The 17,837-nt window shown below is 52.6% G+C and overlaps 2 protein-coding genes across 2 annotated transcripts in view; one reads left to right on the top strand and one right to left on the bottom strand.

Moving 5' to 3' along the window:
• LOC116788859 (maestro heat-like repeat-containing protein family member 6) overlaps positions 1 to 17,837 on the top strand; it is a 946,858-nt gene that overhangs the window by 897,173 nt on the left and 31,848 nt on the right. The window lies entirely within an intron of this gene.
• On the bottom strand, positions 3,845 to 7,738 carry ARF6 (ADP ribosylation factor 6). The gene is made up of 2 exons (XM_032692109.1): positions 5,942 to 7,738; positions 3,845 to 4,140 (listed from the first exon to the last, which is right to left on the bottom strand). The coding sequence occupies exon 1, from the start codon at positions 7,434 to 7,436 to the stop codon at positions 6,909 to 6,911; it is 528 nt and encodes a 175-aa protein (XP_032548000.1). The 5' UTR covers positions 7,437 to 7,738; the 3' UTR covers positions 3,845 to 4,140; positions 5,942 to 6,908.

Raw genomic sequence — 17,837 nt, forward strand, 5'->3', positions numbered from 1 at the left:
AATGCTGCAGCCAACGTGGCCAGAAGCAGGTCCTGGACAGAGCGGTGCCGCAGGAGAGCGGCAGGAGCTCCCAGATCCCAGATCCCTGGGATGGTGATCCTGGCTCACAAACGCCACATACTCAGGATGTTTGGAGGCAAGGGCTGGAGGACTTTGGATTCATTAGCAAGTCCAAGGCTGTAAGACGAGCCAGAGTGAGATGTAGGGACAGCTCGTTGGCAGCGATTCAGCGCCTTCCACCCCAGCCCTGCTGAGCTTGGCTCATCTTCCAGCGAGCAGGTGCCGGGGAAGCTCGTCCCAAACCTTTGTGCCGGGCAGGAAGGACTCACCCAGCACACCAGCACTGTCTGTCCTGCTGCTGCCCCTCACCTCCCTCTCAAAATGCTTTTATTTCCTGTGCTGACATGAAAACCAGTCCAACGTGGGTCATCCCAGCCCAGAACACTCATCATATTGAAAATATGAGTAACTATGATATATATATATAGGGTGGAATTTGGACATTTAAACACTATGCAATTTGAACATTTAACAGACAGACTTGCTCTGGAGGGAAAGGCAGAGCCAAATCCCTTCTTCCCTGCTCTCCACGGCATGAGGCGGGTGCTGGGCTTGGTTACAGCCAGGGCAGCAGCCTGGAAGCCGCAGGTACGTGATAGGAAAAGCTTCCCAGAGAGCTGGGTGAGTTCCAGGCTAATCCAGCCCCTGTGGGGAGAGGAGCCCTGGCAGATGTTAAGTTATGGGATAACTGCACCGGCGCATCCCGGTCCGCTGGGAGTTACCAGCCACGGGGTTGTGCTGCTCCACGACAGCCCCTCCACTTCCCAAGGGAAAATGTACAAAGCTCCTCAGGGAGAAAACAGCAAATATTAACAGCACGAGGACCACGCAATCCCACGTTCCACGGGCAAAGTGCAAAGTCCCCTTCGGAGCGAGCGCCAAGCCAGCGGTGCTGCCCAGGCAGGAGCTGTCAGCACCAGGCCCTGCAAACCATGGGGCTCCCACCCTTCATGGCATGGGTTCGTTCTCCAAATACCAGCTTGAAATGAATGGCAGAGGTATTCTGGGGTTCTGCTCCTCTCCATCCAGGCAGGTGCCGTGCTCTGATGCATCGCTGCAGCTCAGCCCAAAATGTGAAATAAAAGTGCATTCCCATAAACCAGCCAAACAACGATCAGATCAGCGCAGTGTTTGCTGCAGCTTTCCGTGGGTTTTCATCTCCTGCAACGCTGAGGGAGAAAACCTCCCCTCCTGCTCCATCAGAATGAAACTTTGGGATGAAGCCGGTGCCTGGCCCAGGCAGCTTTACACCCATTATAGTAGAAACAAGGAATCCATTCTAGGCACAGACACAGGGATAATTTAGGAGTTCATAGGACCAGAATCCCAGAATGGTTTGGGTTGGAAGGGACCTTAAAGCCCATCCAGTTCCAACCCCCTGCCATGGGCAGGGACACCTTCCACTAGACCAGGTTGCTCCAAGCTCCAAGCCTTGAACACTTCCAGGGATCCAAGGGCAGCCACAGCTTCTCTGGGCAACCTGTGCCAGGGCCTCAACCCCCTCACAGTCAGGAATTCAGGCTGTTTTCTACACCTTGGCTCCCTCCTCTCCTCTGTTTAACCACCGAAGGAGTTTTCACCCACTGAAGGGCAATTTGGGCACCAGGATACCTCTACAGATCCAGGAGTTGCTGGTGGCACCCCTGGGAGTTGTCCTCACCTGAAAACTCACAGGGAAAACAAAGTGTTTTAAGTGCTGCCAATTTCCAAGCATCACCAACTTCCATCTCTCAGGACACCCATTAAACCCTGCTGAAGTATTTTTCCTAACTAAAGCTGTCCTGGGAGACGCAACTAAAGAAACCAGGAGCAGAGGAGTGAAGTGCATCCTCTGGAAGGGAAAACTTGAGAGGCAAAGCAGGAGCCAGAGCCTGTTAAACCGCTGTGAGACTCAGCAGATGAGTCACATCTTGACTCTTTTCTTTCCCCCCTCCTTTTTTTAAGGAGGCCAGAGATACCTGTTCTTAAGCAAGAGCAGAGGCACTTCCTGGACAACCCGCCGCACACCCCATTTCCCGCCTGTAAAAACCACCTTCCCCATGAGCTCTGACTCAGCCCTGCACCCTCCAGAGCTAACACAGGGCTAAAATTACACCATTCTGCTCTCTGGGTGCTCCCAGTTTTGAAAGTGAGCTGGACTGTGGGGCTCCACCTCGACCTGAAGCCCTGAGAGCGTCAGCTCAGACGTAATTCCGAAACACAGCCCTGAGCGGTGCCGGGGCCGCGCATGGGACCCCAGAAGAGGAACTGAGTTAGTCAGCAGAGGTGACACTCTCCCACCAACAGCCCCTGGAAGCTGATTCTTCCCCATGAGGTGAGGGGGAAGCTTTTCTTTTTCGTTCCAGAAAGCTCCAAAGCCGAGGGGATTTCGGATCCCACACGCTGAGCCCTTCAGGCTGGACAGATACGGGAAGCAAATCCAAGATAAAAAGCACGGTTGTGCTTTAGAGGGAAGTCTGAGTCACAGTGCTCACACCAAGGCTGCTTCCACTCTCTGCAGCGAGCTCTCCACTCCTGGCAGTTGCTTTTCCCATTCCCAATTCCCAGTGAGAAGGGATATAACCACAGGTCCACCACCGGCTCCCACAGACTTTGTGTCCAGCTGTTCTGAGAACGTTTTTAAAGCAAGACACATTCCTTTAGGAGGACTTGGATTAGCAGGGGTAATCTCGCATTAGGAACGGCAGGCACACTTTTTCCAAGCCCTGTCCATGAGGATCAGAGCCCTGTGAGTGAGGGCAGAGCCCTGAGTGAGTCAGGGCACAGTTGGGAGTCACGCTCCCCGCGGCCCGATAAGCGCCGGCATTTTGAGATGTGACTCACTACTACAATGAGAGAGACACGAGTTTCCCCCTCTGGAGCCCTGTCTCCCAGCTCCGAGGAGTTTAATTAAGCCAGAGTAAGTTCATTTACACAGCCACACCCTGAGCTGACATCCAGGTAGACAGAGCCCGAATGCCCTGGAAGGGGAAGGCTTTGTGGGGGATCCACCATCCCTGAGCCCAGGGACTCCCACCTGGCTGGATAACCATGGAATAGTTTGGGTGGGGAGGCACCTCAAAGACCATCTATTCCCAACCCTCTGCCACAGGCAGGGATGCCACTGACTAGCCCAGGTAACAATGCTTCCCGAGGATTCCCAAAAGCTTTGCAACAAGAAGACAGTTCCCAGACTCGGCCTCGCACCTGGAGCTGTGGGAGCCACCTCGGAGACTCTGCCAGCAGAGCCTGAGCAGCCCAGCTCCAGGCTGTGACCCTACTGCCTCTCCCATGGGATGGCAGCTGCCGCAGTGTCCGTGTCCCGCTGCTCACATCCCGCCCCCCCACAGCCCCAGCACCTGCCCAAGTCCTTTTATCGGCTCACTCGTGTCCTGCTCAGGCACCACAGAGCCCCAGCGTCACATCTGTCGCTCCACAAGCACCTCGAGTCACTCAGCAGCCCTTTTGTCCATCCCTGCATGTCCTACACCGGCCTCCTGTCCTCCCTTTCCAAGCAATTCCCTCCGTGGAACAGCTTCCCAAGTTACGTGGGGCTGGCACCGAGGCTGGATAACCCTGACACTGAAATTTGCTCGAGATTATTGAATGCCAAGTGGGAATATCAAAGAAGCACCATCCTTTTCCACTTACAAAAATAGTCACTCATCTAATTCTCCAAGGAATTACAGCCAGGCTTCCGAGCTGGGAGATCCAGAACAGAGCCCTCTTTATCTCAGCACAACGCCACCAGATTGCCCCTTTCTGTTTCTCCCGTAATTAAATATAAGTAACATACCAGGAGAGCTCCGCTGTGTAATTGCTTTATTTTTCTGCTTAGCAGTTCTTTACCAACACTACAGCCATATTGAGAACACAGAATTCCTGGTTACTCCAGTCGGGGGGGGGGTCACAGGCCACAAACTCAGTCACTGGTCGGACACGATTTTGACGCCACTCAGAACTCACTCCACAGAACTCACACGGACACAAATCGATGCGCTTGGAACTCCAGATGGGTTTGGAAATCACCGGGTTTCGTACAGGATTCCCACTTTATCCTGCCTGTGAGCCACTACCTCGTGGTGGAGGTTCAGCTACAGCCTAGAAAGGACATGCTGGAAGTGAAACCTGTGGGGTTTGTTCGGTACCGACAGCCCTTTATTTTTGACGTCTCTGCCACATCTTTCAGTAACTTTTTCTCCCCCTTTCTCCTTCCCCCCCACCCCCCCCAAAAAAACCCCAACCCAAAACATTAAAAAAAAATTCCAGAAGCAAAAGCAGTTTCCTTTCACCTACAAAAACAGAATAACAAAGTCACTAAGGGAATACAGAGTTGTGAAGTCAACGCAAAGGCTGCCCCAGCACTTGGAAACACAGGAAACCAACTCAGACGAAAAATGAAGTTACTGAAGTTTTCATGTTGACTGAGAATAGGTTTAAGAAAGTTCAAGAACCATTAATAGAGCTTCAAGTTTTCCAGTTTAGGCATTTACTTTGTGCTTGGCTATTTTATTGATGCTCCAGAAGAAAACAGTAACCATACTCTTGTATTTTTTTTTTTTTTAAAGTTTTTATACCACCACACTTGTTTGTTAAGTTACAGCAACAGGAAAAAAAAAAAAAAAAAAAAGAAAAGAAAAGCTAGAAAATAGAGCAATGATTTTTCCAACGGCAAAACAGCCTTGGATTAAAGTAAACTAATCCCACTTCCTCTTCTTTAGGGCTGAGATTGAAGAGTTATTTCTACATTGAGCTTCTTCAGACTCCCTAACTCACAAAGTCCATCAGTGCTCTATCTTCTAGCACCAAGAACCCATCCAGTCCCATTTGCAACCCACATCCAGACAAGTCTTTTGGGAACCATATTCTAAAAGGACTTCGAGCAAAGCATTGGATTTCAGAAGTGAATTCAGGATTTTTTTGTCTTCCCACACATCTTTGGTAAGAGCTCCATAATACAACGTACTCTCCATGCAGAGTCACCACTGCAGCAATGTAGTGTAACGCCCCCAATTCCATGTAAAACTCATATTCTTGGGAAAAAAAAAAAAAAAGAAAAAAAAAATTAAGGAGAGATTTAAAAAAAAAAAAAGGGAAAATAAAAGCCATTTTCTTCTGGTTTTGTAGCATACATTCCTAGAATTCCCCACCGGAGTTCTAACTCCTTGAGGAAATCTGAAGTTAATCCTTAAGGCTGAATAAGAACCAGCTGCTTTTAACAGTTTGTGCACCCAGCGTTAATTAATACTTGATTGAGTTTTTTATGCAAATACTCGCCCTGGGTGGGGTTTTTGATTGGCCAGTCACCTCTACAGGCTGTGACATGGCTAACGAGCTGCTTGCCCTTTAAGAACTAATTATGGAAGTTTACATTCAGCGTCGATTCTCTCTCTCTCTCTCTCTCTTTCTCTCCCCTCCCAGCTCTCATTAGTAGTTACTCAATGGGCTTCACACATCCAACATAGTTCCCTTTCCTACAGGACTACAGCAACAACCGGGACACACGGGAGGCTCCAGCTACTCGCAGGAGCTCGGTCCAGGCTCGGAAAGCTAAAGCAAGAAGTGATTTCCTCAAAATGGCCATAACTGATGTCAAAACCACCGGGCTCGAGTCGAGCTCAGCGCGGAACTCGCCCCTTTTCTCAAGGCTCCAACATGGAAAAATAATAACAATAACAACAGTTTCCTTCTTTCTGTTGGAAAGGACCAGGAATCCTTTTAAGGTAGAGGCGAGTCAGTGCTGGATTTTTGCCTAAACATCTGCGATTTAAAGCAAAACTCGCTGCAACATTTGTAACTGCTGCATCTGCTTTTGGAAGGAACCTCCACTCGGGGGACCGGCACCGAGTAGCAAAAAGCTGCAACTAAACGTCATTTTAAGACCAAAAAAAAAACCCCTGACCTGGAACTACGGACATCGTCCCTGTCTCGCTCGCTGTGTGGTGTGGGGAGCTGCTTTGCATCCCCTCCTCATGCATGATGTATGCCGGGGCAGAGCTCCCCAGCTGACATTCCAAAAGCAGTTCTTACATTTCCCGGCGCGCCCGACGTGCACTTCGAAAACACACGTTAACAGTGGAATTCCCACTCTCTGCCACCGCAGGCAAGAATTCCCCTCGTTAGCCTGAGCCGTGGAGCCAGACCGAGTCGCTGTTTAGTTACAGATTAACAGAACTTTTCTTTTTTTTTTAAAAAAAAAAAAAAAAAAAGAAGAAAAAAAAAAAGTCCTTAATATAAAAAGACAGACTGCGGTTTGATTTTAAGCAATAATTTTCAGTTTACTAGATGAAGTCGACCTAGCAACATATCCTGCAGGAATGCAAAAAAGTAGCAATCTACAGCAAAGTGAGAGAGAGAGGAAAAAAAAAAAAATAAAATATATATAATCAAAAAAAGTAGACCCGGAAAGCATACACTGAAAAATGGACCCCCTCCCCCAACATCCCCCCGAAATAATTCAAACCAGCAAAGGGCTATCGAGAGGAAACAACAACAAAAAAGAAAACCAACAACAAAAAAAAAAAGTTACTTAGCAAGTCTACAATGTGTCCTTCCCCTGTTTGCTGGAAGTCTGGCATAGCATCTAGTGCCTGTGTTCGTGTCCCATTCCGAGGTTAGAGCATCCTAACGCCAAGCAGGAGGAGTTAGAACAGGAATCCAGCCAAGGGTGCAGGAGGAAAGGGTGGCAGAAAGGTGATCGTAATCCTATGGATGCTTTTTATTTTTTTTTTTTTTTTTTTTTTTTACTTTTCAGTAGAGAATCATTCTTCTGGAAAGCCACGTGGGTTTTTTTTTTTTTTTTAAATTTGTTTTTCTGTTCGTTTGTTTGTTTCTTTAATTCTTTGTAGACTAAATAGTTCCTCTCCCCATTAGGATTTATAATTGGACGTTAACCACGTCAGCCCTTCGTAGAGTCCATCCCCCGTCGTGGCACAGGAGGGCTGCACATACCAATTCCTATCCCTGATCCGGGTCAGGCCCAGTTTCTCCTGGATCTCGTGGGGTTTCATGGCGTCGGGCAGGTCCTGCTTGTTGGCGAAGATGAGGATGATGGCGTCCCGCATCTCCCGGTCGTTGATGATGCGGTGCAGCTCCTGCCGCGCCTCGTCGATGCGGTCGCGGTCGGCGCAGTCCACCACGAAGATGAGCCCCTGCGTGCCCGTGTAGTAGTGCCGCCAGAGGGGCCGGATCTTGTCCTGGCCGCCCACGTCCCACACGTTGAACTTGACGTTCTTGTAGGTGACGGTCTCCACGTTGAAGCCCACGGTGGGGATGGTGGTCACCGACTGGCCCAGCTTCAGCTTGTACAGGATCGTGGTCTTGCCGGCCGCGTCCAGCCCCAGCATCAGGATCCGCATCTCCTTGTTCCCGAAGATCTTGGACAGCACCTTGCCCATCTCGGCGGCATCCAAGGGAGGGCGGCAGGGCGAGCGCCGGGCCCCGGCGGCGAGAGAGGGGGCGGGCGGGGCTCAGCGCGGGCCGCGCATGGGGCGCCGGGGAGGCGGCTCCCGCTGCTCCGCCGGGCCCGCGGCGGCGGCTCCGCCCGCTGCTGGCTGTGCGGCGGCCGCGGCGCTCAGCTCATGGGTGCCGGGCGGTGCCCCCCGAGGGTGCCCGGGCCGTGCCGGGCGGTCCGGGCCGCGCTCCCTCACCCGCCGCCGCCGGAACAGGGGCCGCGCGCGCCCGCGCCCGCTTCCGCCCCGCTGCCGCCGCCGCCGCCGCGCCCCCGCGCATGCGCCGCGCGCGCGCCGCGCCCCGCCCCGCCCGCCTTCCGCCCGCGCCTTCCCGCCCGCCCGCCGCGCGTGCGCGGGAGGCGGTGCCGCGCCCCGGAGGGGAGGAGGGAGGAGGAGGGAGGGGGGCGTGGCCTCGGCGCTGATTGGTGGGGGAGGGCGGGGGGCGGGGCCGCGGTGGGGAGAGGCGCCACGCGATCGCGCGTCAGCGCGGGGCGCGCGCGGGGGGGCGGGGCGAACCTTAAAGGGGCAGCAGCCGGCTGGGACCGCGCCCGGCACCGGCCGCGGGGAACCGGGAGAGAGCCGGGAATGTGTGGGGATAAATCCCTGTCTGGGCGTGGTGGGTCTGCACTGTGAGGGCGGTGAGACCCTGCACAGGGTACCCAGAGAAGCTGTGGCTGCCCCTGGATCCCTGGAAGTGTTCCGGACCAGGTTGGACGGGGCTTGGAGCGACCTGGGACAGGGGAAGGTGTCCCTGCCCATGGCAGGGGGTGGCACTGGATCATCCTTTTGGTCCCTTTCAACCCAAACCACTCTGTGATTCTGTGATGCATCATCGGGTTTACAACTCCGTGTTCTCTCGGGACACTCCCTGTAATTCCAATCGGTGAAACTCCAGCCCTGGACAACCCTGGAAGCGCAGCGCTCGCCCACGTCCGTCCCCGGTGCTCCGGGAGCCGTGTCCCGGCACGCCCGGGTGACACAGAGCAGCTCCTGCTCACACACGTCGGGCCGGTCCCGCAGCCGGGACCTGTCCCAGCCCTGCGCTCCTGGGAATGTGCCAGCGGGGCTGGGACAGGGAACACTGAGAGGCTTGGACAGGGAACACTGCAGGGCTGTTCCTCCCAGCCTGGGCGCTGGAGCAGGGGGTGCATACGTGATTCCTGCTGGCAGGAAAGTAATTCTGGTTTGGCGGCTGCTTCTGAGCTCGTGGAGCAGAGACAAGGGAAGCGGCATCTGGAACACAAAACCAGAATCCTGGAATCCCAGAATCCCGGAATGGTTTGCATTGTAAGGGACCCTAAAGCCCATCTCATTCCACCCCTCTGTCATGGGCAGGGACACCTTCCACTAGGACGTACTTGATCACTCCGGGGTCTCCATGTGTGTGGTCCATCTTCTCCTGGTGTGTGTTCCCTTGGCATTGTGTGGAGGGGACCTCACCAGATCCTCCCATCCCATCAAAAATACCAAATTTTGAGTTTATTTTTATGGCAGGCATGTGGCACATGCAAAGGAATCCCCCTTGGGACAGCCAAAGGGAAATGGTTTGGTGTCTTTAGAGGAACAGGAGGTTTCCTGGACCACAGAATTACTGAGGGATCAAGCACCGAGCTCTGGTGACCAGTGACAGGACCCGAGGGAACGGCTGGAGCTGTGCCAGGGGAGGGTTAGGTCGGATCTCAGGAAAAGATTCTTTCCCCAGAGGGTGGTTGGCACTGAACAGGCTCCCCAGGGCAGTGGGCAAGGCCCCAAGGCTGCCAGAGCTCCAGGAGGGTTTGGACAGGGACAAGGTGGGATTGTTGGGGTGTCCTGTGCAGGGCCAGGGGTTGGAAAACTAAAGCAAGAAGTGATTTCCTTGTGGGTCCCTTCCAACTCAGGGAATTCTGTGATTCTACAACGTCGATAGGAGTTTCCAAGGAAGCTTTTGCTCTTTCCAGCAGCGAGCAAAGAGGGAGGATGCCAAGGAAAACATGCCATCCGTGGCCTCTCCTAATGAGAGGCAGCACCAGGGGCATGTCCTGCTGACCCAGGGCTCAGGAGTGTCCCCACTGTGCCAGAGTTCACGCTCTGACGATTAAAACAGCAGATAAAACTGCTAATTATTGGACTGGATCGGGATTTACAGCAAGCCCTGATCCCGCTGGATGCAGCTGGCTCAGCCTCCTCTAACCAGCAAGGGATATTTATCTAAACAGAGGGCTGAATGCTTGCAGGGCTAAAATTACCATCAGGATGTGGATGTTAGTGGGTTTCTACTTGGCTCCGCTCCCTGTGGCCACTTCCGTGCTGGAGAGCACAAGTTCAGTCAATCAGGCAGCACGAGACCACGAGTGCTCCTCAAAATACTTGGGAAAGGTGATGTCAGGAGCTTTAAGGCCCTGCCTTGCCCGTGTTCCTGCACGGATGGCCCTTCCCGCTGCCTCAGAGCAGCGTTTTGTGCTTTCAGGAAATGACTTTTTAGAGCTTTTGTTCTGACAGTGCGAGGCGTTGAGGGGAGGGTGTGACCGTGCTGAGGTCGTTCTACTTTCCTTTTTAGTAGCTGAGAGTTTCCTTTGGGGCTTTCTTCACCAGCTGGGAAACATGGATCTCAAAGCACCCTGCCAGGGGAGCACGGGATGGGGTTTGGGACGCTCGGCTGTCGGGGCTGCGGGAAGGGGGTGGCTGTGCCTGTGTGGGTACCACAAGGCACAAACCCCAACGAGTAACCAAAGTCGGAAAGTTACTTTTCCATCACCTTCTCCACATTTTGCACCCTGACATAATGTTCCTCAGGTCTCTCCTCTCGAATCACAGCTTTTTGTGGTTTGTCGGAGCGTTGTCCCTCCTCCTTCGGGATTGGGTGCAAACAGGGCTTGGCCAGCTTTGGCTTTGCCCATTTCACAGCTTTCCAGAACTCCTTTTCTCCTTTTGCTAAACTGGGAGTGATGGGACCCGTGGAATACCTTCAGGTGTTCCAGTGCCAGCTGCTCCTGCACTGGGGCCGTTGTGGGGCCGATCCCAGGGGACAGGCCCTTCCCATGACTCAGCGGCCACGTCCTGCCTGGCTCCTCTCCCTGCAGGGATCCTGCCTGCCTGTGCTTGATATCAGCAAAGAGAGGCTGCTCCAATCTCTGCCATCCCTTTGCCAGCTCAGACCTGCTCCTTTCCTGGTGCATGTCCTGCCCTGGGTGGGCCCATGGCCGAGAGGAACCGTGTTTGCTCCAGGCTGTGATTGCGCTTCTGCCACTGTGTGACCTGCTGGAAGAATCCAAAATTGATCTTCCCATCATCCATGTCTCAAATCCTGGCAAAGAGAAGTGGTGCAGCTGCACATCTTCACACAGGAAAGCCCAAGCTTAACTGAGAATGGGGGATGTGGCAACATGTCATAGAATCCCAGGATGGGTCAGGTTGGAAGGGACCACAGTGGGTCATCTGGTCCAATCTCCACAGGATTTTGCCCAGGTGGTTCTGGAATATCTCCAGTAGAGGAGACTCCACACTCTCTCTGGGCAATCTGTTCCTGTGCATGGTCACCCACACAGGAGAGAAGTTTTTCCTCAGAAAAAGAAATGGGATTCACTCAGGCAAATCTTTTCCACCTGCACTGGGATTTGTTTCTGAGGATCCTCCCTGCCCTTCAGGAAAAATTCCTGTCCTTGCTGTCTGTGCACCAGAGGAAGGTTTTACATGGCCTGGCACGTGTCTTTAAAGTAATTCTTCATGCTCCTTAGGATGATAGAGCAAGAAGACATCTGAGAACTCAGCACTTTCAGGAGTTAAGATCTCAGATTAGTCACTAATAAACCCTGTGCACGTAAATTCCCGCAGCTCACGTTTACCAATCCCCCAGGGAATGGGGGAGAAGCTGGAGAGAGAGCACCACCTACTTTTGGAACATTTCAGTGTAGAGTCCTGTTGGTTTCCATGAAGGAACAGGAAGGATGGGAAACAGGAAGCAGCATGGAAATGGCATAACTTTAGTGAAGTGAATAAAGGCTTCTCTGTGCAAGGAACCCCAGTGCTGTGTCCCTGCAGAGCCACTCCAGCTCCCCTTGGAGAGCCAGGAGATAACACAGCCCTTAAAATGGGAATTTTAAAGTGATGAGCCTTTAAACTGGGAATTTGTCCCAGCACAGGAAGTTTTGAAAGACAGGTCCTTGTTTTTGAGATAATGACTTAATTCACTGTGGGATGGGAATGTGCCACCACAGATGAAGTGTGGTGGTCTGAGCAAGACAGATTCTTCACCTCGGTGCTCAGCCTGAAGAAAATTGATATAAATCTACCCCCTGTAACCACCTCCAGGGAAAGAAATGCACCTTTGGGCACTATATGCTCGATATAGCACAGGATCTTATGGTGCTGATTGATTTTCAAGGTCAAATACCCAACAAAAGCACTTAAAACACCTGAAGATGTTCTGGGTTACCTGAAAAATGCAAGCTCTTAGTAGGGGTTCAGTTTCATACATCTGTTTAAGAATTAAAACCCTTCTCGGGGCCTTGGTAACCCCCAGCGAGTTACTTGGTAGCCTGAAGAAGGTAAATATTTTAAAAGTAAGTTAAATATTTTAAAAGCAAGTTGAATATTTTAAAGGTAAGCCCTGACTGACAGCGTGTCACTGGATGGAGTGCCTGTTGTATGCTGCTGATTTACAGCCTGGAGAGTAAAAAGCAATTATGGTAATAAAGTGATTAGGGGGTTAAACCTGGGGGAAAAGATAACAAATATCTGTAGGACCTTGTGGTAACTCACCTGGGCCTGGCTGTTCTTTATCTTTCATTATCCCTAAGGAACTTGTGGGCAGGGTGGGTACCAGGGTTTGCATTTATTGTTTTCCATGGATTTCCAACACAGCTGTGTTGGCATGTTCTGTCCTCCACTGGTGATCCATGTGCTGTCACAGTGAATTAATCAAACCTTGAGGAAATGGATCGATACCCATCCCTGTTTTTATCTCCTTGAATATAAATCAAATTCCAATCAGTTTGGATCATCAGGCCAAACCTGTTTTAATAAGGTGTAGCCCATCTTTGCTTGCTCTATTGGCAGGGGGAGATGGGAAAAGCTTCTCTTGCACTGATCCTTCAAAGGCCTTTGTGGCTTTCCAAGGAAGGAAAAGGGAATATAATAAGGCTTTGGGCTTAGTATCTGTGTTAGATAAATTCTCCTGTTGTAAAAACAAATTATATCCTTGATATAACAATGGCATTCCAGGGGTAGATCTGTCACGGAGATACGTGACACAATGGGCCAAGTGTCCTCTGGTGGGGTGAGTCAGGGTAAGAGGCGCTTTCCGAGAGCACTTGGCCGTGGTGACTCCTGCCTGTGGACAGGGAGGGGTGGGAATTGTCCCCAGGGATGTCTCGGCCCTGTTTCCTGTGATTCTGCAACGCCTGTGCCTGTGCAACCCCAGCTGGGATTGGCAGGAAACTGATCCTGCAGCCTCCAAAGGTGCGTGTTCTACAGCAGAGTGGCACGAAACAGATCCTTGGGATCTTCCCAAAAGGTGAATGAAACAGTTAGGGAAGGAGTAGAGGTGGGAAAGAACTTTTGGAGAGTATGCTGGCTGCAGCAGGTTTCTGTTAGTCTGTGTCTGTGGAAATGATGCAATGAGGATCCCGAAGAATCACTAGAAATCCTACATTTACCATCAGGGGAAAACCTGGTCCTGGTCTCCCTGGTATTCCTCCAGCCTCCTGTGGAAGCAAGGAAGAGCTCTTCCAAAGTGGCCTCCCAGCAGGAAAAACAGTTTGACACCTGGAGAAGAGAAGGCTCCAGGGAGGCTTAGAGCCCCTTCCAGTGCCTAAAGAGGCTGGAGAGGGACTTTGGACAAGGTATGGAGGGACAGGACAAGAGGGAATGGCTTCCCACTGCCAGAGGGCAGGGAGAGATGGGATATTGGGAAGGAATTGTTGGCTGTGAGGGTGGTGAGGCCCTGGCACAGGTTGCTCAGAGGAGCTGTGGCTGCCCCATCACTGGAAATGTTCCAGGCCAGGCTGGATGGGGCTTGGAGCAACCTGGGCTAGTTCCCACACCCATGGCGGGGTGTTGGAACTGGATGGTCTTTAAGGTCCTTTCTACCCCAAACCATTCTGAGATTCTCTGATTCCAGGCTGTTTGGGGTTATTTTATACCTTAAATACATTAAGATGTCTGAAGTTACTGGCAAACAAACTGGGCCCTGTTTCCCAGGGTATTTTTGGGAGGAGATAGAGGAAATTTTGGGGTGAGATAGAGGAAATTTTGGGGGGAGATAGAGGAAATTTTGGGGGGAGATAGAGGAGATTTTGGGGGGAGGGGATACTGCCTGACTAAATCTCTATATGCCAAAATCCTGGATCACCACCACGGCAACATCAGCCTGAAAAATCCTGAAGCCTTAACAAGGGTAAAACTGATTTCTGAGGCACAGGGTGTGATTTTTGGGGTGTCCTGTGCAGGGCCATGAACTGCACTCGATGATCCTCGTGGGTCCCTTCCAACTCAGGGTATTTTGTGGTTCCATGCTGTGATTCTGTGATTGCCTGACCCTCAAAGGGCGGGAGCTTTGGAGCTCAGTGGGATCCCCAAGCTGGTTCTTTGGGAGGCTGGAGCTCAGCTTAGCCATAACTCCCTGCACAAAGCCACAGCTCCTGTGTGGAGAAGCTCAGCAGGATCCTGGAGCAGCTGCTCCCGCAGAGCAGGACAAAGCAACCGGCTGTCAGAGAAGCTCCACAGGGCAGAGCTGCCCCTGAGCTCAAAATGAGCAACTGAGGTTTCCCCAGCTCTGAGTGGGCTCAGGTTTTATTTTAGGTGTTGCTTTGGTGCCTCACCAGCAGCCCAGCACCGCTGTCACACCTACATCTTTGTCATCCTTGTCCCTCCTTAGTCTGCCAAGCTCATTCCCATCAGATTTTCTCAGGGAAAACAGGTAGTTTCATGTCCCTGCTCTCCCAATTCCCTCCTGCTGTGGTTTTTTCACATGTTATATGTGTGTATTTGTGGCATGAAGAACAAATCCCTGTGTCAGTGGCAGGAGGAGCGGGTGGAAGATGCCTGGATGTGTTTAGTGTTCTCTCTGTGTGCATGGCTTGCCTTTCTCCCCTGTTTGTGGATGCCAAGCCTCCATCTCCTCATGCCCATGACCCCTAAATCATTATCCTAATGCCTTTAACCAAAACTCCAGCTGTCACAGACAGCTCTTCCTTAAGTAGATCATGGGAGCCCAGAGCAGGATGTGGGATCTCTCCCGTGCAGCCCTGACGCCCTTAAGGCTTCAGGCTTGTGCAGCACAGGGGAAAATCTTGTTTTTCTTCTCCGAGATGGGATTGCCAGGTGTACTTTAGCCCCGGACTTTGCTCCACTAAGAAATGCTGAGACACCTCCCGAGTGGGTCTGGCAGGGCAGGAGGTGTCCCTGTGCCTTCAGGAGGAGGTGTGTCCGTGTCTGGAGCAGAGGCACGTCCCTGCTGGGGCAGGACACCCTTGCCTTGACCTCTGCACTGGAGAAATGCAATGCAGACACCATTCTTCGAGCCATTCGTGGAACCAGAGAGGGGAGGTGACCTGCAGCACCCCCAGTCCTGGCAGTTATTCCCATGGGTTGCCTGGGGCAGGTCTCTTTGAGACCCCCGAGAGAGGCAAAACGCACAGTGAAGATCAAAAATACTCTGTGCAAGTGTTTCTAAACAGCTGCCTGTTGTGGCAGGGAATGGATAAAAGCAGGAGGCTCCTGCATTTTACTCCTTGCATTAGATTTTTGTTACTTTGATATCCTTCTCTGAGAATCATTCAGCTCATTACACCTGCAGTGAACAGGCTGCCTTTCAGACCCTTTTCCTCGGATCCTTCTGAGCTTTCACTGGACACATCCAGAAGAAGGACCATGAACTTAAATTTTGGGCTTAGAACAGCTTAACTTGTGCTTTCTAAACCAAAGTATTGCACTGAATGTTCACTTGGAAGAGCTGAATTTTGCTTCCCGTGTCCGATGCTCCTCCCCTGTGTTCCCGCTGCTCTGCTGAGGCATTAATTCATCCCGCTGCGAGTTCCCAGCTGCCGTGGCGAGGCAGGAGGAGCTGCAGGAGCTGGTCCTGGAGTGATGGAGAGCGGAGGCAGCGCCGGTGGCCAGCCGGGCACGGTGGCTTGTGCCTGTAATCCAAGCTCCGGGGAGGCTGAGGCTGGAGGACGGCGTGAGCCCGGGGGTTCTGGGCTGCAGGGCGCTGTGCCGAGCGGGCGTCCAGGCTAAGGCCGGCATCGATATGGTGGCCCCGGGGGAGCCGGGGGCCACCAGGTCGCCTAAGGAGGGGTGAACCGGCCCAGGTCGGAGACGGAGCAGGTCAAAGCTCCCGTGGCGGTCGGTAGCGGGATCGCGCCTGTGAACGGGCCCTGCAGCACAGCCCGGGTGACAGAGCGGGACCCAGCCTCTTTTGGCACCTTTGTCCCCGGGATCCAGCCTCTTTTGACATCTTTCTGCCCGGGACCCAGCCTCTTTTGACATCTTTCTGCCCGAGACCCAGCCTCTTTTGGCAGCTCTCTGTGCCAGGGAGCAGCCACAGAAAGGTCAAGCAACACCGTGGAAAGGCAGGAGCGTCCTGCGTTCCCCGGGGATGTTCGACCCGAAGGTGCTGCCCCAGCCCCGCTCGCCTGGGTGCGCTCGTGTTTTTGTGGTGGGCAGTGTGATTTCGAGACACGGCAGACTTGCAGGATCCCAGCAGATGGAACTATTAAACTGGGAAATGCCAGGCAGCAGGATTTCCCAGTCCGTGTTCCCGGCTCAGTTCCCATCTCTCGAACACCCGGCTTAGGCAGCCCGCTCCAGGCTGAGGCGGCATTCCAGCCCCTGGGCGTGTCATTAGTCTGCTCCGCTGGGTATTTACTGTCACAGCTCATTTGTGTCCTCGGCTCTGAGCTTTACGCTCTTAGGAAAACACTGGCAAATCAGGAAGCTTTGCTCTCCGGTGAGTGTTTCAAAGCAGGGAGTGGGACATCCCTTATCTGCTCTCGCACAGAGCTGTCCTGGAGATACAGCTCCGTGATGTGCCTCACTTGGCTTAAAATGAAAATAAAGCATCGGGGTGTGCCTCTTCTGGTTTAAAATGAGAAATTTGGGCTTTCTCAGGAGCTTAAACCTGCTCAGAAGTGTTTCCTGTCTGTCCATCCACCCGTTTTTAAACATAAACTACCGGCAGCCCAAGGACATTCCGTCAGTTGCCCACTGCCACTGTGTGGCCGGGCAGAGCCTGCACAGGATGGATGCCGAGGAATACGCAGAAACCTGGAAAATAGCTGGATATGGTGGTTTGTGCCTGTCATCTGAGTGTTGGTCGGGCTGAGGTTAAAGCACGGCTTGATTCCAGGGATTCGGGGCTGCAACAAGCTGTGCCGAGTGGGTGTCCGTGTGAAGTTTGGCGTGGATGTGGTGTTCCTGAGGGAACTAGGAGCCACCAGGTTGCCTAAGGAAGGGGGAACTGGCCCAGGTTGAGGTGGAGCAGGTCAAAATTCAAGTGTTGATCCGCAGTGGGATGGTGTAGGTGAATATTTCCCGTAGCACAGCCTGGGAATGGAAAAGAAATCCAGTTTCCTTTTCCATAGAGAATGGGTCAGCAAGGTGCGGGGATCTGTTAATGCTGAGGCTCAAACAGCAAGGACACAGTGAGGAATTTCAGCCAGGAGAGTGGAGAATCCCATCCTGGAGAGAGGAGCAGGGACCACATCCCACAGGGGGTCTGCAGGGGAAGAGAGGGAACAAAAAAATTAGATCTTTATAAAAGGGGAGGGAGAGGGCCCAGAAACAGTCTTCTGAAGAAATTCCTTCATTGGAGAGATGCTCCTGATCCCACTGTGAGGCTTTGGGAACAACCCCCAAACTGTGTAAGAAATGAGAAATCGGTGTTTGTGCTGAGGATGGGGGGGAGGGTCTCTTTCCTTGGCCTGGCTGCCTCCTCAGCTGGGAAAAGGGAATGTGTGCTGAGGGTGAGAAGGGAAGGAGGGGAAGGGGAAATAGGAGGGGAGGGAGAAGGGAAAGGGGTAAAGGGAAGGAGAAGAGGGAAGGAGGGGAAGGAGAAGGGGTAAGGAGAAAGGGTAAGGAGGGGAAGAAGGGGAATGAGGGGAAAAGGAAAAAGGGAAAGGAGGAAGGAGGGGAAGAAGGAGAACGGGGAGGGAAAAAGGGAAAGGGGAAGGGGGAAGGAGAAGGAGAAAGGGGAAAGGTGGATGGGGGAAGCAGGAAGGAGAACAGGAAAGGGGAAAGGAGAAGGAGAAAGGGGAAAGGTGGAAGGGGGAAGAAGGAAGGAAAACAGGAAAGGGAAAGGGGAAAAGGGAAGGGGGAAGAAAAAGAGGGAAGGAAGGGAAGGGGAAGAGGAAAAAGGTGAATGGGAAGGGGGGG

This window comes from Chiroxiphia lanceolata, chromosome 6 (assembly GCF_009829145.1).
Source record: "Chiroxiphia lanceolata isolate bChiLan1 chromosome 6, bChiLan1.pri, whole genome shotgun sequence".
Taxonomy (NCBI): Eukaryota; Metazoa; Chordata; class Aves; order Passeriformes; family Pipridae; genus Chiroxiphia; species Chiroxiphia lanceolata.